General features: G+C 36.7%; 1 protein-coding gene across 1 annotated transcript in view; it reads right to left on the bottom strand.

The window, feature by feature from the left end:
- fer (fer (fps/fes related) tyrosine kinase) overlaps positions 1 to 25,737 on the bottom strand; it is a 72,422-nt gene that overhangs the window by 10,045 nt on the left and 36,640 nt on the right. The window contains exons 10-17 of the mRNA XM_079815518.1: positions 19,765 to 19,860; positions 19,459 to 19,662; positions 18,083 to 18,205; positions 13,941 to 13,997; positions 11,638 to 11,753; positions 11,393 to 11,487; positions 11,124 to 11,247; positions 653 to 807 (exon numbers count right to left, since the gene is read on the bottom strand). Of these exons, the coding sequence (XP_079671644.1) occupies positions 653 to 807; positions 11,124 to 11,247; positions 11,393 to 11,487; positions 11,638 to 11,753; positions 13,941 to 13,997; positions 18,083 to 18,205; positions 19,459 to 19,662; positions 19,765 to 19,860 (970 nt within the window). The remainder of the gene's footprint in view (positions 1 to 652; positions 808 to 11,123; positions 11,248 to 11,392; positions 11,488 to 11,637; positions 11,754 to 13,940; positions 13,998 to 18,082; positions 18,206 to 19,458; positions 19,663 to 19,764; positions 19,861 to 25,737) is intronic.

The following is a 25,737-nucleotide window of genomic DNA, read 5'->3' as shown; positions in this document are numbered from 1 at the left end:
TCCACACATGGCTTTTTTTCTCGGGTAAAGCAAGGAAACGACACCTTACCTGGAATTTAGGTAAACAAATGTGATATAATGGATAGCACTCGTCCTTTCTTGGAGGTGGAAAAACAAAGTTCTTTATGACCTGCAGGGTTTAAAAGGGTTTAAAAGCGAAAGAAAAGACACGAGTCGTCTGTTTTTGTATAGCCTATTGTAAGTTTCTAATTTAAAATGTTTGTGATTTTAGGCTATAACCTATGTTTACATGTTTTGCCTCTTATGTGAGCTAAATCTAAAGTATTAGGCTATATAAATATAAAGTAATGAATTGAATAAAATGTTTAAACGTAGTACGTTAAAACAAGTGTAAATAAAGAGAATAGCAATGCTGACAAGCCATGTTCAGTAACAAATTTTGGATTTGAAATAAAAAATAATGAATAAATGCTGTGTTTGTGGTATACAACTGCGGATCAGTTGCGCACAGCAAACGCAGCATGTGTGAAAGCACAACAGCGCGTGCAGCTCCTGCACCGCATTCGCACTGCAGATGGAGTATGTGTGAAACGGGGCTGAGAACTGACTGCTTGACCAAAATATATACAAATTCATAGCAATCAATTTGCTCTTATTATCTTTGTACACCAGCACACCACGAGTGCTTTACCATAGTTCAGTGCTTCTGGTGCAGTCCACTTGATTGGGATCTGTTTCAGTCCTGATGAGGAGTAGATGCCATCGTCCTCCTGTCGGGACATCCCAAAATCGCTGATCTTCAGCACATTGCTCTCTCCCACAAGGCAGTTGCGAGCAGCCAGGTCTCTGCAAGATTTAGAGAAACGGTGTAATATCACACAATGAACAATACAACACGTGCACTCTCAGCTCACAATCAGAACTCTGATTGGACAATTCACATCTGTCAACAAAATCATCTACGAGAAAATTGGTCTAAACTGGTTTCAAATTCAAGTGAACTTCTGCCAACAGAAAAGTTGTCAGGGACTGGAGTAAACAGTCTAGACAATTATACTGTAATTGCAGTTTTGAACACCCCCAGTTATAGAAGAAGTGCCCAATGAGACCGTCAGCGGCCAAGACAGGATCCTCAACCTTCTGCTGACAAGACAGCTGCTGAGAATATCCAAAATGTCTCAGCTGTAACTGTTACTCTGAAAGTTTGTGAAACAAAGTGACTTTGTTTAACTGCAGAAAATGCAGCACTCTATGTGATATGGATTTCCACATCGCTCCTTATAAACCACATTAAAACCTTAAAAATGGTCTCAGAATTCACAGTTTAAGGGACAGACATGGCCACCTTCCACAGAAATAGGATGGCAGACAACAAATTGTATACTTGCACTCTTAATGTGATAAACACATTGAGAAAAACATGTTTTTAACTACACTCTTACTCTATTTTACTTTGCTTTAAAAACTTAAATGTCTTAACCAGCCACTGTTGCCAAGAACATTCATGTGTTGTCAAAATTATAATTACTCCATTAATTAAAAATTAAAAGATCCATTAATATACAAAATACATATATCAGAATATATTGGCCCGGTTTCATAGACAGGGCTTAGATTAAGCCAGGATTAGGCCTTAGTTAAATTAGAACATTTAAGTCGTTTTTGTAAACGTACCTTAGAAAAAAACATTACTGATGTGCATCTTGAGACAAAACAATAGCACTGGCATATTTTAAGATATGCCAGTGCAAGTTGCTTTCAGTTAAAACAGCTCAAACATGCATTTTAGTCTGGGACTAGCGACGGCGACTTTTTGGGACTTTAGCTTATTCACCGATGGTCTTAGTACACGATGTAACTATACACATCACAACATGTAAATAGAAAAATGTTGCCGTTATTTTGTCGCTTATTGAGCAGTAGGCTAGCTGGAGCAGTTTACCTCCAGTCTTTGTGCTAAGCTAGGCTAGCGGTGGGTGCGTTATGTGAGTTATAGGACGCACGGAGATAAGAATGGTTTGTATGGACTTATCTAATTCTGGGGGATACGGTGAATAAGCTAAAGTCCCAAAATGTTGGCGTGTTCCTTTAAAGATGCACTGTGTAAATTATAGCGGCATCTAGCGGTGAGGTTGTGAATTGCAACCGTCCATCGCTCACCCCTCTCTTTCAAAGCACACAGGACAAAGATGTCGTTGTCTAAGACCGTAGCTAGCGCTCTATAGAGCAGTTTGTCCGTTAAGGGCGTCTGTAGAAACATGACGGCGCAAAATGGTGACTTCACTGTAAGGGGACCCGCAGAGCATGTAGAGAGAAATGCCTCATTCTAAGGTAATGAATACATAACAGTTCATTATGTAAGGTCTTTATACACCACTGAAAACATAGTTGTGAATATTATATTGCATTTCTGTTACTAGATCCTCATAAATACTACACACTGCACCTTTAAGCCTAAACTTTGAAACCAGGGGATAAAGTATTATCAAAAGGCCTAACATATCTATAGCTATACTACCATTTAAACATTTGGGGTAAGATCAATAAAATCAATATAATTTTTATTTTATTTTTATTCAGCAAGGATGCATTAAATTGATCAAAAGAGAGTAAACACTTTTATACCATGTCGGAGATAGCGATGCGCACACAGAAACTCATCAGAGCTGCTATTAATAAAAATAGCTTCTCTACAGAATCGCTACATTATACAATATCAGCAACAAGGGGGTAATATCGCTGTATTTAAAGTTTTTGAAACTCGCAACTTCACTGTAAGGAGAGAGACGCAGGTAATTCACATTCATCTCACTCTCTCTCTCTCGATAATTAATTCAAATAAATGCAATCTTACCACACTACTTTACATCTATGTCTGATTTAAAGCCGGGCAGAATGCTAGATCCTTCTTTACCCTTCTGGTCAAATATTGCACTGCAAACATCAATAACAGCTTTAAGTGGTCAATGGCTAATGACCATGTTATAAGCGGAATAATCCACAGCTAGCTGTGCATTAAACTATTTGAATTAGGGTGGCTCTTTGCCTCTGCGTCATGCATTAAAATCATTTCGTGCACAGCTAGCCATGGATTCTCAATTGTTTATCATTTGGCAAAAAGTTGTTCTATTACAGCTTTCTATTCATCATAGAATCCTGAAAAAAATGTATCATGGTTTCCACAAAAAATATTAACCCTCTGGAGTCTGAGCTCTTTTGGGGCCCTTTAGAAGTTTTGACATGCTCTTACATTTGTGTTTTTTTCAGTTGCTTATAAACACATTAATGGGAAAAGTGTAATTACACTTTATTCAGCACAAACTAGCCTACCATAATATGTGAGCAACATGTGTGTACATGCTTGTATTTTTGAGAGAAAAATGTTTATGCACGTTTTTTGAAAAAACTTTGTTTTAAAATTAAGGCCTCAAAACACACAATAGATATGTGTTCACAAGACTTTTGACTCCAGCATGTATTTGCATAGAGTTTTTTCTTTAAACTGATGCGAGAATCATTGAGCCTACTCATTCACATAAAACAATATATTAATTTACAATTTGTAAGACCGTTTTTCTTCACAAAGCCAATATGCGAGGAGGCGTGATAGCTAATGAATAATGCTGGAGATCACCTGAGAGAACATAATAGCCCGCATAATTAGCTGCATAATGAGCTTCATAATGAATGAGCTTCAGGTAGGCCTATGTGACAGAGAACAACAGAGCAAAGGAAATCCAGCACAACCATTTTTAACTGGGATGATAAGAAGAAATGCTTCTTGAGCAGCAAATCATCATTAGAATGATTTCTGAAGGATCATGAAACACTGAAGACTGGAGTAATGATGCTGAAAATTCAGCTTTGCATCACCGGAATAAAATACATTTTAATATATATTCAAATAGAAAACAGTTATTATAAATTGTAATAACATTTCTGGGGGATACGGTGAATAAGCTAAAGTCCCAAAATGTTGGCGTGTTCCTTTAAAGATGCACTGTGTAAATTATAGCGGCATCTAGCGGTGAGGTTGTGAATTGCAACCGTCCATCGCTCACCCCTCTCTTTCAAAGCACACAGGACAAAGATGTCGTTGTCTAAGACCGTAGCTAGCGCTCTATAGAGCAGTTTGTCCGTTAAGGGCGTCTGTAGAAACATGACGGCGCAAAATGGTGACTTCACTGTAAGGGGACCCGCAGAGCATGTAGAGAGAAATGCCTCATTCTAAGGTAATGAATACATAACAGTTCATTATGTAAGGTCTTTATACACCACTGAAAACATAGTTGTGAATATTATATTGCATTTCTGTTACTAGATCCTCATAAATACTACACACTGCACCTTTAAGCCTAAACTTTGAAACCAGGGGATAAAGTATTATCAAAAGGCCTAACATATCTATAGCTATACTACCATTTAAACATTTGGGGTAAGATCAATAAAATCAATATAATTTTTATTTTATTTTTATTCAGCAAGGATGCATTAAATTGATCAAAAGAGAGTAAACACTTTTATACCATGTCGGAGATAGCGATGCGCACACAGAAACTCATCAGAGCTGCTATTAATAAAAATAGCTTCTCTACAGAATCGCTACATTATACAATATCAGCAACAAGGGGGTAATATCAAGGGGGAGATCACCTGAGAGAACATAATAGCCCGCATAATTAGCTGCATAATGAGCTTCATAATGAATGAGCTTCAGGTAGGCCTATGTGACAGAGAACAACAGAGCAAAGGAAATCCAGCACAACCATTTTTAACTGGGATGATAAGAAGAAATGCTTCTTGAGCAGCAAATCATCATTAGAATGATTTCTGAAGGATCATGAAACACTGAAGACTGGAGTAATGATGCTGAAAATTCAGCTTTGCATCACCGGAATAAAATACATTTTAATATATATTCAAATAGAAAACAGTTATTATAAATTGTAATAACATTTCACAATATTACAGTTTTTTCACAGTATTTTTGATCAAATGAATGCAGCCCTGGTGAGCAGAAGCGATTTAAAAAAACATAAAAAAAATATTAGATGCCAAACTTTTGATCAATCACCTATTACTAGGACAAATACAGATACATTTTATAATAGTAATAACTGTGTGACTGCTGCTTGAAACAAAATGTAGCAAACTGAAATAGTTTAGGACATAATGAGAGACGTTTGTAGACTTTTTCGACAACAACGCCCTAAAAACTGAAACGTTTTTCCTTTGCATTTTTCGCGTATAGGCGACAACATTGTTAAAGCGATTCCAGTTCACGCGGATCCAAAAAAACAAAAAAAGCTGTATTATGGATGCCAGGCCAGTAGTTGACCATGCGATGTCAAGAAACTATATGTTTTTGTAGTTTACATAGAGACGATAACAGTATCGTTTTCAAAAGCGTGCATTTTGAAACCTGTTTTCAGGCCCCCAAAACACGTAAAGACGGTAAATGAACGACCATAACGCATAAAAAGTTTTCTGTTTGTAGTTGAAAAACGGTGTCGTGTAAACGGCCCCTTAAAAACTGCTCCAGTCCAGACATGATGGAAATGGAATAAAAATAAAATACCTGCTATTGAGTGTCGAGTAAGGCACTGATTTTAACATTGGCTGGGTAGACCAAGTGATGAGTTTTCATATCACAACATTCAAAATCTAAAACAAATCTAGAATGTATGGTCCCTTATTTTATTTTTATTTTTTAAGTCTAAAAAAGCCGATCATATTCGTAACGTCTCTCTCAGATTCTCTTCCATCCCCAAACAGCGATTTAAGATTCTAGTCTGCAGCCACTGCTGTGCCTCTCACTGGCATTTATGCTGAGCAGACCATCCTCAGCTACACAACCATATTAGGTTGTCACATCCCAAAAATTGCCTTGCTGACATGAGATAGGGAAAGACACTGGGGGGTAGCAGAGAAGTGAGGGGTGATCTGACAGAAAGGTGCTCAAACCACCGCCGCCCCCTAACATGATGATGTCTGATAGTAAATGGATTTTAGCGGGGTGCTGATAGAGCCGCGGCTGTGAGAGCGCCCAGAGCTCATTTCTGAGCGACATGTATTCAGCCTGCTGGCTTCGGGCTCAAACAGCACAATGCACCAAAGCCCATTTCACAGTGTAAAAATCACCACCAGAAAGCAGCAAGACAAATTGGAGAGGAAGGTGCCGCTAGGTCCTGATGTTTTATTGGGTGGCCGAGTTGTTTAGATAAAGAAAAAGTAAGCTACTCTTGAGATACTGCTGATGATCCACAATGTTGGATGGTTTAAGAGGATATCCCTAAAATATAAAATCATCAAATACCTAACTTACATTACAAAGCTCTCTTCAGACAGTAATTGTCTCGTATGGTATTTTCATTTGTACATTTACAGGGGCTAGTCAGTGATTTTATTGCCGTCCGAATACAGAATGTCAGTGTTTTTCTCCCACCACCCGGTGTAAAAATCTTTTTGACAAACACCAAGGTCTTATGGTAATTTAACTGCCGTCCAAATCCACATCTCTGAGTTTACAAGAAGAGATCACTTCAAAATTCAGTTTAAATCCCTTTTGACCACTGTGAAGCACCATACGATAATTGTTGCGCTTCACTGTAATTTGCTGAAATTTACTGAAATGCTGGAAAGTATTTAAAAGAACAATATTTCAGCACCGCTCCACCTAGTGGGTGGGAGCTGTTAAGAACAAAAAAAGAAAAGAGAAAAAATGAAGAAAAAAAATAATAATCACGTAAACATTTGAAATCCCGGATCACAAAACTCGCACCTTCACCAGGAATAAATCACCATCCGAATGCATGAGTTTTATTAGAATTAGATTAGATTAGATCTTTTTTGTCATTGCAAATGTTTATACAATGAAATAATGTGAGAGCAATCTGATTTGCAGCATTCAAATAAAAAGGTTACAGTTAGAATACATTGGTCAAACATTTCATCACCTAGTTGTGAAATTATTTTTTACAGACATCCACATGAGAAATTACCATCCGAATAGGGCTATATTTATAAATTAGCCTTTATGGAATGATGTTCATACAACACAGTGAGCCTCCTTGCTTTTGCCATTATAGGTAGTTTCCTTCAAAATATGCGTTCACACTGCCAGCGACACACTCGCTCTCCATTCGTTTCAATGGAGAGCTGGCGATTTCCAGCGCCACGAGTGACAGTGACCGTTGGTGTCCGGATGTAGCCGTGTCCAGCGAGGCGACAAAGTTGAGATATGTTTAACTTTATGCAAATGAAGAGCGACTTTTGGGTGCGACAACCAATTGGAGTGAAGTCAGTGAAGCTCAAGTGATACATGACTGCATCCTGTAGATTGTCACGGCAAGATGGAGTGATTATTTTAGTGGTCAGCAACTTTCCAATAATTTGTGATATGTCTCTGTGTACATATGCGGGTACATGCTGTGCTGACTCTGAGTCTGAATGGTTTCTTGAACGGTTTCTCGTATATCTTTAATATTAAGCATTTTATGTACCGATTCCATTTATATTTTTTGACACTGTTCTCAAGCTCAGGGATACAAACGGGTGAGGGGTAAAAAAGGTGAGAACATAGCGTGGATAGAGAAAACTTTCTCCAAGATCAGGACACTATTTTTGTTTAAAATATGTTTACTTTTCATGCTCATTTATAGACACTATTAAGTAAAATGAAAACTAATTCTAACAGGTAAGAGGTAAAACTGTTTTTGTGTTTTATGTAGGGCAAAACAACCCTTATAAAACACAAAAAAAGGATTCAATAGATGTGGGAGCTGAATACATAAAAAAAAAAAAAAAAAACACCAACCAGATAAAATGTAACACTCAAATAACAGTCAAAACTGAAAACTGAAGATCCCACTGGCTACAAATGCATCAATATGGGATACTTTGTATACCAACTCGTAAGTTAAACCCTATTTCTTCTGACATTTAGCCACCATAATTTCAAGGGCCGCTTCCTTTGTTTTGCAGCATGTCTCAGCCTTGCCCGTTTTTCTTTGACGCATTTATTTTCATTTTTTATTTTTGTTTATTTATTTATTTTTATGTATTACCTTGCAATGTCACTTCACAAAACGAGAAGAAACAAAAGATTTCCATTTTTTATTTTTGTTTATTTATTTATTTGTATTTTTTACCTTGTAATGTCACTTCACAAAACGAGAAGAAAACAAAAGATCAGCCTGAACGGACCCCTTTTTTTGCATTTATTTTTGGCAATATGACAAATCTGATATTCTATTTGTCGTATTTCTGTTTTGCATAAAACTGAAGAATATTCGGTACATCCTATACTGTATCCTAAATGATCTGATATTAACTTTTGCATGGATTTGATTGAAAAGAGATTAGGCTGATGTAACCAGAAGTTTTAAGATATATGAATATGCTTTTAAGTTTTTCTTGCCTCATGGGTTTACATTATCTTAACAAGCAAAGCTATTCAACATTACATTAAATAAAATATTTGGGCAACAGATCGTCACAAATGTTTTATGTTTATTGAACACAATATACAGTCATTGACTGAACATATTTGGGTTCGGTGTAAGCGCTAAAAACGTTGAGGTCCCATCGTAGTAGTTTCGTGCGCGTGAACATCATGGCAACGTACAACACAAAGTACCTCACGCGAGAAACACTTAACGTAACGAGTAAATGTGTGTAACTAACGTAAATCAAGCAGGCTAGTGTGAAAAGGCCACGAGGTGTTGGCGAAATAACACATTAGCAGACCGGAGGGAATAATATGGGATTTTTTCCAGAAAAGTTCGTGCACAAAATAAATTCAAGCACTTTCAAGGACCTGTATCTATGTATATGTGTATTTATTTTCAAAAACATAGCTAGGCCTGTCGTGATAGTTAATAAATCAATTAATCGCACGATTAAAAAAAATGAGCTCCATAATTTTTCCGGCCATGATCATTTCCAGCGTCCGTTTTTATATCCATTTTTGCCGAGCTTTACATTATATGATCACGCTCTTATACATGTAAATGCTTCGAAGCGCGACAAGACACAAGAGAATGCGCTGTATGTCAATGTCCTGTCTGTGTGGCTGCGTCTCATGTCAGCTAATCGAGGGACACACACACACGCACTCGACGCAGTCTCCTGCTCCCATCGAGTTCTCTTTTGCTCATGAACAAACAATAACAACAACACAGAGAATTTTGAATATTCTCATATTAGGAGTCTTAAATTAGTTAAATAACATCTTAAATGAACTTAAAAAGTTGTGAGGAAATGAGATGCGCGGGACAGCGCGTCAGATCCGCATCATGTTCGGCAGCGGCTGTTCTTAAAGTGACAGGAGCACTGATGATGCCTGTCATTAATGTTCATCAAAGAACAACAGGAACAGAGAAAATTTGTAGATTTAATGATGATTAATCTATATTTCATTTATTATTTATGCAGTTAAGAAAGATGTTTGATAACTATTACATTTCTGTATATGTCTAACAGGGAAGGCCACAGGTAAAAATTACATTTATTATAATGGGTTTAGGTAAAGATTGTTTTAAGTTCACTTAAATTAAAAGTTGTTTTTTTAAAGCCTAATAAATGTTGAAATTGGTAGCTTTCAGTTATACTGTAATGTAACGTTATTAATGTTTCATAGAGACATTAGTATCAGTGATACTGGCCTTCATTCATAAAAACATGACAATACAACACATTTAAAATATGCTGTCAATAAATTGTTTCTACATTAATTTGGAGAGTAACTGAAATTATTACAATATCAAAACATTAAAAATGTATTAATCGTGATTAATTACAGAAAAAAATGTGATTAATTAGTTAAATTTTTTTTATCGATTCCCAACACTACCTAAAACACAATCATCCGTTGCAGTTTTCCAGCTGTTTATTCAAGTGCATTTTTTTGCTAACAGACTGAGAGTCCATTGCTTTTTTTGTTTTGGTTGTTTTGTTCATTTATTGTGGATATTTAAAATGCTTTCCGTTTTCAGTGTTAAATAGTCTTTAGAAATAAAAGTTTATTGATCTTTGAAAAGGTGTACCTGCATTATTATGCCATTATCATTATTTTAGATGAAAATGGTCTCAGAACAACAATATTATCGTTTATCGCAATAATTTCTTAGCAAAATTTGTTATCGTGACAGGCCTAGTGATAGGCTAGGTGAGTGAAATTACATATTGTATTGTTGTGTGTCATTTTCTTAAAAGTGACCAAAAAAGACATTTTAAAGCAGTTAAAGGATTAGTTCACTTCAAAATCTCATCCAAGATGTTTCTCATCCATAAATTAAGTTTTTTGAGGAAAACATTCCAGGATTGTTCTCCACATCATAGACTTCCATGGCAACTAAAATGTTGAAGGTCCAAATCAATGCAGTTTCAAAGGGCTTCAGAGGCTCTGTGCGATCCCAGATGAGGAATAGGGTCTTATCTAGCATATCATAGACCATGGAAGTCTATGACATGTAGAAAAATCCTGGAATGTTTTCCTCAAAAAGCTTAATTTCTTGGATGAGAGACATCTTGGATGAGATGGGGGGTGAGTAAAATATCAGGAAATTTTCATTTTGAAGTGAACTAATCCTTTAAGCAAAAAAAAAAAAAATCCTCAGTGGAGGATCCCCAGAACGCTACCATTTAGTGCGCCTCATGGCAGGAATTTTTCATAATGACAAAAAAAAAAGAAAAAGTAAGTTCTCTTAATGACTAATTAGTCATTCAGAAAAGAGAGAGTGTACCCAAAATACATTAGATGTATTTCTTTAAGAAAAAAGAAGACTGATATGAGGACAAAGAGGAGAGCAACAGGGAGGAAGATGAGGATAGAAATCTGAAGGAGATTGAAATATGTTGTGTATATAATGATTTGCATTTGTAGGTGTTATTATAGAACAATTCATAACACCCAACCCCCAGACATCACTCATTTTCAAACCCTTGTTACAGCCATGTTGTGCCTTTTCTATTTTAAAACCCACCATGCAACTGCTGCGAATAACTGGAGATACATAAAAAGTAAAACATCCAGATACGGTAAAAAGAAAAAGAGCAAATTGTGGCAAATGTTCATGAAAAATTCACACAAATTTGAATAAAATTTGATTTTAACCGGACACGTTTTTTTGTTAAATCTGATGCATTTCAGTTTTTCTTACCGGTGTATACAGTTCTTTAGCTCCAGGTACGCCATTCCGGCTGCAGCGTCTAATGCAAACTTTACCAGTTGCTTTGTCTTAAGGTCCTCCTTTTTCTTTCTTAAGAATGATAAAAAGTCCCCGCCTATTGAAAAATGGCAAAATAAATGAGCTACAGATATGCAATAAATTAAAAGAGACACCAACATCCAAAACAAGTGTACGACGCAACTTTTAACGAGAATGGCTTTCAGTGGCTAATGGCTGAGACAAAGATCCAGTTTACTGACCTGGTACAAGCTCCATTACTATGTAAATGGGCTGCCGTTGGGTACAGACGCCTATTAACTTCACAATGTTCGGGTGATCATACTGCTTCAGGATCCTAGAGGTGGAGAAAGCAGAAATGAATATGGACATGACCACATTATTTCATCACTCATTATTATTTGTAGGAGAATGAGAAAAAAGTGAACATTATTTCTTGTGGTTTGAAGAATGAAGAAAATGTGTTAAACGGTAAACGTGTCTTCACCTGGCTTCTGAGAGGAACTTTATCTTGAGGTCTTGTGGTAGATCTTCCTTGCAAGTTTTCACGGCCACTGGGGTTTTATCTCGCAGCGTTCCTTTAAAAACCTCACCAAAATTTCCCTAAAACAACATTTGTCCGAAAAGCACTTAGCATCTTATTTCATATAAAATACCAAAAAGAACAATGGCAGTTTGACATGCACCTTAACATGGCTTTCTGGACATACTCTATAGTAGTACAACTAATTATCAAACAACCTACTTGAAGTCAGCAAGTTTTGTGTTTGTTTTGATGCTTCAAAAAGTTCATAAAGAGCTCGTAAAACTAATCCACATGAATTGAGCGGTTTAGTCCAAATGTTCTGACAAGACACAATGGCTTTATATGATGAACAGATTGATTTTAGGCTTTTATACACATATAAACATTCATCAACTCAAACATCCGTTGAGGTAAACGGAAGCTCAAGTATGTTAGCTTGACCTTCAAGAACCAATGAGGTTCATTCTAGTGTGTTAAGGCCATTACATACTCCGCAAGAACACAGAAAAAAGTTCTCGCTCCCAGGGCTGCGAGAACAAAATGACGTAATTTTGTTCTCGCAGCCCTGGTTTGGAAGTTCTCGCAGCTTGTTCTCGAGCAGAACTTTTTTCTTGTGGGTGTCCGAGAAGTATTGTGTGATTGGTCAGAACGAACTTTGTTCTTGCCACCTCGAGAAAACTAACATATGTGCCAAGCTTTACGCAACACGTTTGAGCTTCCGCAAGAACCAATGAGGTTCATTATCCTGTTACGTAGCACGTTTGATCTTCAGCGAGAGGTTTTGTCTGTGCTTCAAGCAGGTTCGGTTGAGCTTCTTTTATGTTCGCTGATCTTGTTTAAATGTGAGAAAAAGCCTTAATTCAATCTGATCATCATATAAAGAGGGAGCTTTATGAACTTTTTGAAGCGTCAAAGTGGTAGTTGCGTAACTGCCAATGGATGGACAGCAATCTCTCAGATTTCATCAAAAAGATCTTCATTTGTGTTCAGAAGATGAACGAAAGTCTTATGCTGCATTCAAACCAGATGCGAATGACGCAAATAAATCACGCTATTCGCCCGTAGTTGGACATTCACTTCACAACAGGCGCAAATTTGCATCATGGGAGGGGCTTCTGCAAGGCTTGTCTCGCTGAGAAATGGCTGACATTGGCTGTGTTAACACTTGACGTCTTTTTTGTAAAAATACTACTGTTAATGTGTGACAAAATGTAGTTTAAGACTTTTTCAAATCTGTGGTTTATTTATAAAAAGAGTGCATATTTGAACACTTTATCTGGTGTTTTCGGAGTTGTGAGATCCAGGCGATCAGCGGCGCTCCGCACTCGTAAACCCCGGCGAGAGCAGCCTTTCCTCGGCTAGTCCTTCTGCCGTCTGCCGCTGGCTCTGATGTCTCTGTGGCGTCTCAAGCTATAATTCGTCTTGTGTATATGTAACGGGCGATCTTTGGTCTCATGGATCTATAATTTGTTCCCTGGCAAATCGTTTAGGCTGAGGGCAAAGTGAAGTTTCATTACTTTTTAATTTTTAAGCTATTTAACTTTACGTTACCGTTGTAGCCTACTAGCACTGATTTTGTATGTTTGACTGAATTGTTTGCTTTATTTCATGTATAGCTTCTTATACCTTTTACTTATACTTTTGTATAAGTAAAATTGATCATTATTGATCATTCATAAACTTGAATTTAACAAAAAGAGACTGGGTTGTGTTTCGTGTCATTTAATTTTATTACAGTGATAATCATATGCACACTTGTTTAAACCGCATATTAATATATGATTAATATAAACCATATGATTTTCTCCTCATTGTTGTCACTACTAGAGCAAGCTCCTGATTGGTTAACGCGGCGCAAATATCCGCCAATGTTCAGATTTTTTAATTTGCGCGAATCACGCGTCAACCGCTCAATTCGCGCCGCAGAATGTCTATTCGCTTCTTTGCATTGACTTAACATGTAAATCATTCACGCGAAACGCTTCATTCGCGTCCGGTGTGAACGCACCATTACAGGTTTGGAACGATGTGAGGGTGAGTAATTAATGACAGAATTTCCATTTTTGGGTGAACTATCCCTTTAATTTCTTAAAAAAAATAATAATAATTGTACTGACCCAAAACGTTTAAATGGTAGCACATGTATAATTCAATCAAATTTTCGTGGTATTACCACCTGATTACTGTACCACCACAGTATTTGTCTGCAATGGTAATAATATTATAAATGTTCTTAAACACAAGCACAATGGATGTGGACTTACTTTGCCAAGGAGTTCTCCAAGAATGACGTCCTCATGATTGAGGATCCATTTCTTATCCTGAGCAAACAAACAAAAATAGCAAATTATCTTTCTGACACATGTTCATTAATGAACTAATGAGTCGTGCAGAGACAAACAGAAGAGAGATGCTGAGCGTCCTGTGGGTCAGTCACTGTGCTACTGCTTTGATGAATGATAATGATGCAATTATCACCTCATTCTCCAAAAGCACTCGCATAGAGACATACTGGGATATCTTTTGAAGATCTAAAAAAAAAACTGTTTTTATTGCGAAAACTCTACTTTTACAATTTTATTAGACAATTAATACACTATTGTAACAGCAATATACAAAGAGGTATATGTACACAATACATTTATCTTTGCAGGTAATCACACAGGGTAAATCAACCAGAATATTCCTTTAAAGTGCAATTATGCTATTTTAAAGGTTCCTAATTTAGTTTTAAATGTCTCCTACAATAGGTTTACATGCATCAAAAGTCAAAAAACCCTTTCATTATCTCATAATATACATTGCACATAACCTCCTTTTTCTCAAAGAATCTGAAAGCGGTTTGTTCAAAGATTCAGTCTCTCTAAAACCCTCCTCTCCGAGAACTTACTCTGCTCTAATTAGTCAGATGGCCCAGTCTGTTGTGATTGGTCTACCGCTTACAGTGCAAGTTGGAAACAAAACCTCTATTACCATTTACCTCTACTACCTCTATTACTCTATTAATTTCAGCTCTGGATGCTTTTTCAGCACTTGATACAAAGTGATACGAACAATGCCGTCGGTTTTTCAGTATCAATTCCAGCGCAATTCCGTCCTCGTACAAAACAGCGTCTTCTCGTCATGTTGACAACAAGAACCAAACTCTTCCAGGCCTCAGCTACAACTACAGTGTTTTAAAGGCGGGTCAAAGTAGACATTGTTCACAGGCAGCCAATGAAAGCCATAGGCTTACGTAGGGATGTAACAGGAAGTGAGACTGGAATTGCTGGCGACTCATTTTAGCAGTTCAGAGTTCTTTCTTTTAGGATACAATAAGTTTTGCAGCCCTTTTACATTCACAAACAGCTAGGCTATATATCACACTGCATGAAAGGTAATATTCAAAAAAGTATAATAGGGGGACTTTAGAAGACACAAAAACACATTTACTGTGCATATCTTGTCCATGATTTCGGTTTGTGTGTTTTATTGAACTTTTAGAGTTGACCCAAATTGCTTTTACTGAAAACAAACTAATAGCAAATGTAGCCCTGTATGCTACATTTGAGGATTCAAAGAGGTTCAAAGACAATTTAAAACGCACACAAACGCACTCAAAAACGAAAAATCCCTTTCTAAAACACATTTACAGCAGTGGTAATGAGAACAGACATTTACTACAACACTGATAATAGCGTCAATTAAAGGGCCCTTACCCTAAACATCATGAGGATGAGTGACCTGCAGTGTTGACATTAGCCTGGACATTAATGCACTCCACTCAACATGCTTATTCAAAACTAAACACAATGAAACAAGCAGTTTCTGGGTTTAGACAGCTTAAGGCGCCCACACACTACAAGATAATTGACACCCTTTCGACAATCCTAGGTAAAGTCCCATTATCTTGATGATTCTACAGATTATTTTATCAGCTTTTCCTGTGGTGTAGTGTTAAAAGCGATTCAATCTTTTCGAAGAACATCTGGGCTGCACCCATCTCAAATCGTAAATATCCAATGTTGAATATTAAGCAGGCATATCACCCTGTAGCCCAAGACTGGTTTCCCACTAAGCTAAGCAGGGTTGAGCCTGGTCAGTACCTGGATGGGAGACCTCCTAGGAAAACTAGGTTGCTGCTGGAAGAGTTGTTAGTGAGGCCAGCAGGGGGTGCTCACCCTGGGGTCTGTGTGGGTCCTAACGCCCCAGTATAGTGATGAGGACACTGTACTGTAACAAGCACCGTCCTTCAGATGAGACGTTAAACCGAGGTCCTGACTCTCTGTGGTCATTAAAAATCCCAGGATGTTCTTCGGAAAAAGAGTAGGGGTGTAAACCCGGCATCCTGGACAAATTTGCCCATTGGCCTCTGTCCATCATGGCCTCCTAATCATCCCCATATATGATTGGCTTCATTGCCAATCATCATTGTCTCCTCTCCACCAATCAGCTGGTGTGTGGTTCTGGTGCAATATGGCTGCCGTAGCATCATCCAGGTGGATGCTGCACATTGGTGGTGGTTGAGGAGATTCCCCCCTTCTATATATATATATATATATATATATATATATATATATATATATATATATATATATATATATATATATATATATATATATATATATATATATATATATATATATATATATATATATATATATATATATATATATATATATATATATATATATATATATATATAAAGCTCTTTGAGTACCCAGAAAAGCGCTATATAAAATGTAACAAATTATTATTATTATTATTATTATTAACGATCAGAAATCCCACAGGATAAACAAGCACACAAGATTGTCAAGTGGAACGAAACGATAGCCAATCAGAGAGTGAGCTGACGAAAGATGTAAGCCTCCACGACTTCATCCCAGCCTTTTTCTATTTTCCGCAAATTTTCTGTAAAAAGCAGTCCAAACACTATTATTTCCATTTCTTCTTGCCCATCGTCCGCCATGTTTGTTTACTCTAAAGATTTAGCAGGATGTCCCATGTTCACAGTCGGGACTCTGGTTGTTTGTGAATGGAATCTGTTAGTGTGTGTGGACTGTCTTGGTCACATTGTGGCACTCCACACACTAGAGAAACAAAACTGTTAAATGATTTATGTCTATGATGTCTATGCTTTTTTTATCGTCATGTTTGTCGGAAAAAAAATTCTCTCTCGCATTTTGAAAATCTGATACAATTTTGAAAATCTTTTAGTGTGTTTAGTCAGACTTTAGATCAGCGCTAATGCTGTCATTTCACCACATCTGTCGACTAGGGCTGCCTACATTTGAAACTATCAGGCTATAACATTTATATAATAACCTAGTATGGTTAGAAATGTTTGGAATTATGCAAATGTGTAGAAAAATAATTGCTTTAAAGTAGCATGCTGTTACATCGTGAATGCAAGCCAAACTCAGAGAACCTCAACATATGTTGAGTTTGTGTGAACATATTTCACATATACGTTCACATATTTATTCACATATACTCCAAACAAACATGATGATCATAATGTGTATGACGTAGTTACACTATGTTCAAATGTTTGGGACTATCTTTCAGAAATCATTCAAATATTGTGATTTGGTGCTCAACAATAATTTCTTATTATCAAAATTGAAAACTGATCAATATTTTGGTGGAAACCATGAGGCTTTTTTTCAGGATTCTTTGATCAACAGACAGTCCAACAGAGCAGCATATATTTGAAATATAAATCTCTTTTAACATTATAAATGTCTTTACTTAAAAATCTTACTGACCCCAGACTTTTAAACGGTAGTGTGCATGCTACATATGGTCATGTGTCATTATTAAACCGTAATTTAATGACAATTTGGATTTTGTCAATTAAATGTGCGGCTCTACACAGTCTGACCGTATCCCAGCATTCACATGGGGTCTGATAGCGTTTCTTGCATGCCCCAGCAGAAACATCACCACTATTATGATTTCAGTCAACATGTTCGGATGGAGTGCTTTACCCCCGTCATCAAAAACCCATCAGAGGAACAGCATGGCAGGTAATCATCCAACCTGACGGATACACGCATACACTTACTTCCCGGGGGGAATCCAGCCAGTGTGGACCACCATCAAGAAATGAGTCTAAAGTGATATTTTCTAAACCGCTACAATCTTTTTCCATAGCCAAAGAGAAATCAAAACACAAACGCAACAAATCACTGGACTTTACATCAGCAGGACAGGTTGATGTGAGAACTGCACTGCACGACAATTTAATATCCAATATAGTTGCACACGTTAGGGAAAATGAGCAATGTAACCTCTGAATTTCTGTAATAAGGAACTTTATGGCTTCATTTTGGAAATACAGTAATAGCTTTAGAAGTGGCATAGCAAATGACTACTGAGAGCAGAACAGCTTGTTAAAATGGAAAAAGAGAGAATGTTTCACCTTTATGACGGGGTTCAAGAGCACGACCCCAGATTTCTTGGTGATGACTTGTTTAGTCGAGTAATGATGCTCTATGAGCTGTGGGATGGTGGGGAATCCAGTGCCTTCAAATCTGTACTGATTCTGCAAAAATAAAATAAAAATATAAAATAAAATAATACTTAGTGTATTTTTATATAAAACCAAATATATTTTTTTCATGATTCCTTCTTCACTTGTTATTTAATAGGACTAAAAAATAATATTTGTATGTAGGGCTTGACATTAACTTTTTTGCCACTCAGCATTTTCACTGGCCACAATTTTTTTGTTAGGAAATTTGTTGTTGGCTATATGTAAATTACCACTGTAGACATCTAAATCAAGTCTACATGAAATGTATAACATGACAGGTCATAACACATAACACACATAACAAAAATGCTGGGTTAAAATAGACAAACCCAGCAGTTGGGTTGTTTTAGCCCAGCGTTTGGGTTAAATGTTTGCCCAACTAGCTGGGTAGTTTTATTTAACTTGGCTGTTGTTAAAAAAATTACTGTATTGCTTGCTTAAAATGAACCAAAAGTATGTTGTTAATATGTTTAATAAATGAACATTAGAGTGCAACAGCTGTTTGTCTGGAAAAAAAAAGATTTTTATATTTTATCAGCTATGACATATTTAAATCTAGCATATTTTGTGTATGAGCCCATTCAGTAGCCTAGTGAAATAAATATCCATATTTTCATGTGATTTGACAGTTTATTTTATTAAAACACCTAGATGAACACTTTACAGTTGGTTTTATGACTGTAAGCCATTCTCTTCGAATCCTATTGAAGTTAGAAATATATACCAATGTCGTGTATACCAATGTCATATGTAACATTAGAGACGGTCCCTAAATTCGCAAATATCAAACGTCCAACGTTAAGCCAGCTTTATGCCAGTCTCATCAGGTGCGATATGGTTCTGTTGTGATAATTGTTTGAAACTATTTTCACTGCTGAAATAGATCAAAAACAGTCAATCACAGTATGATGAATGAATCTCCTACGTACATCGCACGCACATCTCTGCTTTGATAAAAGTGCAGATTTCAGTGAGTGAGAGCGTGCTCTGAACAAAACTCTGGCGTTTCAGCGATGACTAATCTGATCGTCTCTGATTATGACATTGCATTTATAAGCTCAACAGACTTGCGTGTGATTGGTTATAATGCGCATCGTGATTATAACAAATTCCTTTTGAGAAGACCCTAAGTGGCTAGTGGGAGTGACTGTGTTACACGCCACAGCTGAAATCCACCCGCAAATGGCAGGTTGGCGGGTGTTAATGTCAAGCCCTGTTTGTATGAGTCAGTGAGGTACACACCATTCTGATCATGTACTCACATCAGCAAACTGAATGATGAAATGTCTGCGCTGTCCATCTGAAAACACAGACAGCACATATTCTCCAGGTTTGCCGTGGCTCTCGCGCACCAGGAAGTCTCCCTGCTGCTTCAGCAGCTCCTGGGCCTCTGTCCTGGGAATGGCACCGTGATACCACTCCTGCTCGCCCAGCGGTTTCTCACTAGTGGGTATCACATCGAAAAACTGAAGAGGGACAAAACCCAAGAGGTCAAGGCAGAGAATATCACAGGTCAGGATAGAAATGAGGAGGTGTTGATGGAAAAAGGACTCGGTTTTGAAACTTACTGATGAAGAGCCCAGCACAGACTTGGGCGAGCGGATGATTCCAGCGATGGAGTGTCTGAGGGTGTCAAACTTTGATACCTTGTCTTTGCTTTTATCCTGAAATATAATGCACGTGTCCATGACAAATGAAATCAAATACTTGTGCAATTCTAGAAGAAACTAAAAATGTGTTTTGGACATGGTACAATGACAATACCATATTTTTTAGACCTATACCATAATCATAAAACATTTTTACTGTAATATGGTACAGCCGAAGCACTGTTTTATAAAACAAAAATCATACACTTAGTGTTCAAGTATATTTGAATGGATATATTTGAATACGGAAGTAAAAGGATTTATCAGACACATTTTTTGAAAAAGAAAATAAATCTTATTTACAATCCCTGCAATGAAAGATTTCATTTTTGAAAAACTTAAAAGGAACTGTATGTAAGAAATGTATTTCAATTAATCATAAAATCGCCCTGATATGTCACTAGACATTAAGAAATCATGTTAATTTTAAATACTTATATCACTGACAAAAGCAGTCCGGCCAGGATATTGTCATTTAAAAGTGAAGTTGCAGCCCTCAATTGATGTTGATGTTGACATGTTGTGTTTTGGCCTGAAGCGCCACCCTCCACCTATCTACCAATCACGAAGTCAGTAGTGTTTCTGCATCCGGGTTGCCAGCTCTGCTCTAGTTACCACAGCTGCAGCTACAAACTTTTTGGATAAAAAATTAAACTTTACGAAACCTAAAAGACCTCATTATGAATCAGAAAAACGTTGTGACAATGAAAAAAAAAAACTTGCTGTGTAGGACTCGTCAATTGCCATTGGAAGCTCCTTGTGGCAGCCTACGTTCCAGCTGGATCCTGCAGCCTATCTGGCAACCTCAAATCAGGGGGGAGGGGGAGGAGATATATCCAGCTGCAGCCCCGCAGCACACCAGTTTCAGAACACCAGTTTCAGAACCCCATCCACAGAACCGGAAGTGAGCGGCGCTACCCATACACGTTGTTTTCATATGGATGTTAATCGGATCGATGTCTACGATATTTAACAACAATACTTTTAAATAAAGTTACTTTTCTATTCATATCCTTGAACAAGAGAAACATGCATTTAAGCCAGTGAGATGTGAACAGAAGCATGAAGGAAAATATGTTGAGTTGTGTGTGATATTTCTGTCATGATGCATCTGATGCTGAACGAATATTGAATCTGTTCACGTCTTTCACGTTTTATCATTTAAAGTTTTTTTTGCATTTGTCAAAAGATATTATTTGTCTTAATATTAAACAATTATTAATTAATAAAACATTAATTTTGTTTTCAAGGATGAAAATACTTTCATCTTTTCAAGTATTTCTGCAGAAATGCCATGATATGGGCTTAAGAGTCAGAAGTTTTTGTGTTTTAAGATACCTTTTTTTTTTTTTACATGTTTTTATTTTTTATTATGTGCCGTTTAAATTCATTTTAACCCTATTATTTTAGAAATATTTTATATAGGTCCTATTTGTTTTCTTTCAGAGAAACACGTTTCACTTTAAGGCCTTGTATTAAATGGTTATTTTTATTTGACATTTGAAAAATAGAAATGTCACATTCTCTGTCTATTATTTTCAATCGAAATAATACAATTGAGCATAGAATCAAATGGGAAACACTTTATAACATGTTACAAATCTATTAGGCCTAATATATTTTTTAAATAATAATAAAAAAGTTGTAGTATTGTTAAAGTAACAATAAACTACAGTGTTTGTGTCCATTAACATTAAATCTCTCCGGCTATTTTCAGTATTATTTGTAACAACATGAATGTGAACGATATAAATACTAATATATCTATAGTCAAATGGGAAACACTTTACAACATGTTATACATTTATTAATATTTTTTAAATCAAAACTGTGTATAGTTTTTGCCTGTTTCCATGAAGTATAAACTACTGTCTTTGTATTCATTGATTTAAGCATAATCAATAGGCTATGTTTTAATATGTGATCATGACATGCATATTATATGAACAGAAAAATGACTTTATTTAAAAGCATTGTTGTTAAATATTGTAGACATCGATCCGATCAAAATCCATGTGAAAACAGCTTATATTTAACAAAAGAAAATTACATATATGGATAGCGCAACTATGACGGTTTAAGCCCCGCCCCTCACTTCCAGTTCTGTGGATGGGGTTCTGAAACTGGTGTGCTGCGGGGCTGCAGCTGGATACTATTGAGGGGGAGAGGTGATACACTGCTCTACAGTAATTTGAAAGTGATTGCAGTACCAGTTTTGGCCACAATCCACATTTCCTTTAATAAATCATACTGTGCATCAATGCACTGGTAAAAAAAAAACAGCAATAAAACTGAGATCACACTGCCCTCTTCAGACACCTTCGACACCAGCAGCATGTCAAATAAAACTATACCTTCATATTACACAACAAAATGCACATATAGCTTTAAATGAAATCACAGGACACATATTAGCATTGTATTGGGGTGCAGTTGGGAACAATCGTTTTGACAAGTCAAAATCACTGTTAGTAATAGCAATTGTTGTTGTATGTAATTGATTTTCACTGCTCTGATGAAATAAATCAGGGTTTCTGCAGGTTTCATGAATGCAGATTTAAAACTTTTTAAAAGACCTTTTTACACCAAGTAAAGAACATTTCAGGAATAAAGTGAAGGGAACACAACATGTCAATATATAAATGTAAATGTCTAGGGAGAAACACAGTGAGTTCCTACCGATCACCATTATTAAAACAAATATTGCACAAAAGTTGTTCTTGATTTTCTCAGTACTTTTATATTGTTTCACAGTGCAAATGTCTAAAGATTCGTGAATCAAGATACATTTACTTGAAAAGCTAAAATACATTATAAGGGTTACATTACGGTCTTGTTTCCCTGGTTTGTGTGTTGTTGGACTTTTATTTTGAAGTGCATTTTCTGCTCCCCTTGTTTCAGTGTTTCACCCCTGTGATTTGTTCTTGGCAGAATCCGAAATCGCCCCCTAAACCTTCATTCACTATTCCCTAGGTTAGTCCACTAATACAGTTTACTTGAAGGAGTGAGTGAAGTCGGACAGCCGCTGTGTGTACATCGGCTGTGCAATGTGGGATTGAATGAGAGCACTCAATAAAGTCCACTCTGGTTTCGGACACCACTACAAATGGCTGTCCCTTCAAATTGTGCCCTATTTAAGGGTATAGGGGGCGATTTCGGATTCAGCCCTTGTTTCCTTTGTTTCCATTGCTGCCTTGTTCATTCCCATAGTTACCCTTGTTTGTTTTATATGATGATTAAATCACCTCCACCAGTCTTTTTAGAACCTTGTTATTTTGTGTATTTAGGGTACGTTTACATGACAACACTGTACTATAAAAGGAAATGACAACATTATCAAAGTGATCCCTGTTTGCACCGATAGGCAGAAACGACTAAAAACGCTGTATTATGCATGCCAGGCCAGCCATTATGTCACTTAATATTGATATACACTGTTAATTCTGAAGAATGAATCGGGGGAGACTAAGTCCCTTAGTCAGGGAGGTGACCAAGAACCCGATGGTCACTCTGACAGAGCTCTAGCGTTTCTCTGTGGAGAGTGGAGAACCTTCCATAAGAACAAGCATCTCTTCAGCACTCCACCAATTAGGCCTGTATGGTAGAGTGGCCAGAAAGGACTCTCTGACCATGAGAAACAACATTCTCTGGTCTGATGAAACAAAGATTGAACTCTTTAGCCTGAATGACAAGCGTCATGTCTGGAGGAAACCAGGCACCACTCATCACCTGGCCAATACCATCCCTACAGTGAAGCGGTGGTGGCAGCATCATGCTGTGGGGATGTTTTTCAGCGGTAAGAACTGGAAGACAAGTCAGGATCGAGTGAAAGATGAATGCAGCAATGTACAGAGACATCCTTCAAGAAAACCTGCTCCAGAGCGCTCTGGAACTCAGACTGGAGCGAAGGTTCATCTTCCAACCGGACAACAACCCTAAGCACACAGCCAAGATAACAAAGGAGTGGCTACGGGACAACTATGTGAATGTTTTTGAGTGGCCCAGCCAGAGCCCAGACTTGAACCCGACTGAACATCTCTAGAGAGATCTGAAAATGGCTGTGCACCAACCCTCCCCATCCAACCTGATGGAGCTTGAGAGATCCTGCAAAAAAGAATGGGAGAAACTGCACAAAAATAAGTGTGTCAAGCTTTTAGCATCATACTCAAAAAGACTTGAGGCTGTAATTGGTGCCAAATGTGCTTCATGAATACTTATGTAGATGTGATTTTTTTTTTCGTTTTTCAAACAAACTTTTTTTCATGTTGTCATTATGGGGTATTGTTTGTAGAATTTTGAGGAAATTAATTAATGTAATACATTATGGAATAAGGCTGTAACATGACAAAATGTGGAAAGTGAAGTGCTGTGAATACTTTCCGGATGCACTGTAAAAAAATGTAATCAACATTGTTGCTGAATTAAAGATGTTTCAAATGAGTCTGATGCGCTTTGTGATCTGCACGACTCACGCATATGATCTGCTCAGTGCTATCGTGTCTCTGTACCGGAGCAGACTGTGTGCGCACATGCGCATGATGTCACCGTTTTCACAGATGTGCGTTTTTGTTGTTTACACAAAGACGATAATGGTCTTGATATTGAAAACCATTTTCAAAAGTTTGCAGTTTTATGCCCCCAAAACACCACACTCGTGTAAATGGACGGCAAAAATGCATAAAGTTTGTAGTTGAACGCGTGTCGTGCAAACGGCCCCTTGAACCCCAATATTTTCCCATATTCTTTGTCTGGTCTTGTCCTTGTTGGTGTCTTTTATTCTCGTTTTCTCTGTTCCTTGATGTTCTGCTTGTGTTCTTTTGTTAATAAATAGTATTATTGCAATTGGATCCTACCCTCCTGCATTACAAGAAGTCTTGTTTCCTATGAAACTCAATGAAGTGAGTTTCTGATTAAAACAAGAACAAATATCTGCCAACAGGGTCAGAAAAGCATCTTAATTCAAAGGCAAAATAAGTTATTTTCTCATTGACAGATATGTGTTTTTGTTTCAAGTGTAAACTCACTTAATTGTGTTCATTTTCTCAGAAAACTAGACTTCATATCTTAATTTTGCATCTCAGGAAAATGTAGATATTTGTATTGGAAAACAAGACAAAAATACTGAGGAAGATATACATTTGTGCAGTGCATGCAACATTTAATGCCATGACTTGATGAATTTAAGACCTTCTGCTCTGATTTATGACCTTTTTAAGGCCTTAATTTGTGGAAGGAATTAAGATCTGCAGAAACCCTGTAAATAATATGCCGGTACGGCAATAATTATAATTTAACATACGTTTCAGAACATATTATCAGAGCTTATTACACCGCTCTGTGGAATATTTGATTCTGATTGGTCAATTGCGCATTCCAGCGGTATGTTATTCCCAGATAACAACCACCAAAAAATGAATAACACACCGCTCATCTGGGTACTACGAGTTATCTTGACCGGTACTACTTACAGGTATATTATCCCTTACATATTAAATTCCCTTGTATGACTGGCAATTATTTACAGTCTTAACTGTTACATTATTTCAAATTAATTGATTTGAAATGTAACAATAATTTTTATTTTAATTTGTAACATTTATTTAATGTTTATTTCCCCAGACTACTAACTACACACACGTCCATTTGAAAAGTTTAAATTAAAAGTAGATCTATAGTATATTTATTATTTATCATAAATCATTTTTAATATATTTATCATTTTTAATATATAATAATTAGAGCAAAAAAAATTATTATAGAGATAACAAAAATTACTGAGATTATTACCACCTTATTAACACCTTCCATATGCTGCTATTTCTTTTTTTGTTCATATGACCTGAGGAAAAAACTGTTGTTAAAAACAGTTGTTACTCAAGTACAGTTGTCATT

This window comes from Gobio gobio (assembly GCF_949357685.1).
Source record: "Gobio gobio genome assembly, chromosome: 4".
In the NCBI taxonomy this organism is placed as follows: domain Eukaryota; kingdom Metazoa; phylum Chordata; class Actinopteri; order Cypriniformes; family Gobionidae; genus Gobio; species Gobio gobio.
Note: the sequence above shows the minus strand (reverse complement) of the source record. Positions and strands in the feature narration are given on the sequence as shown.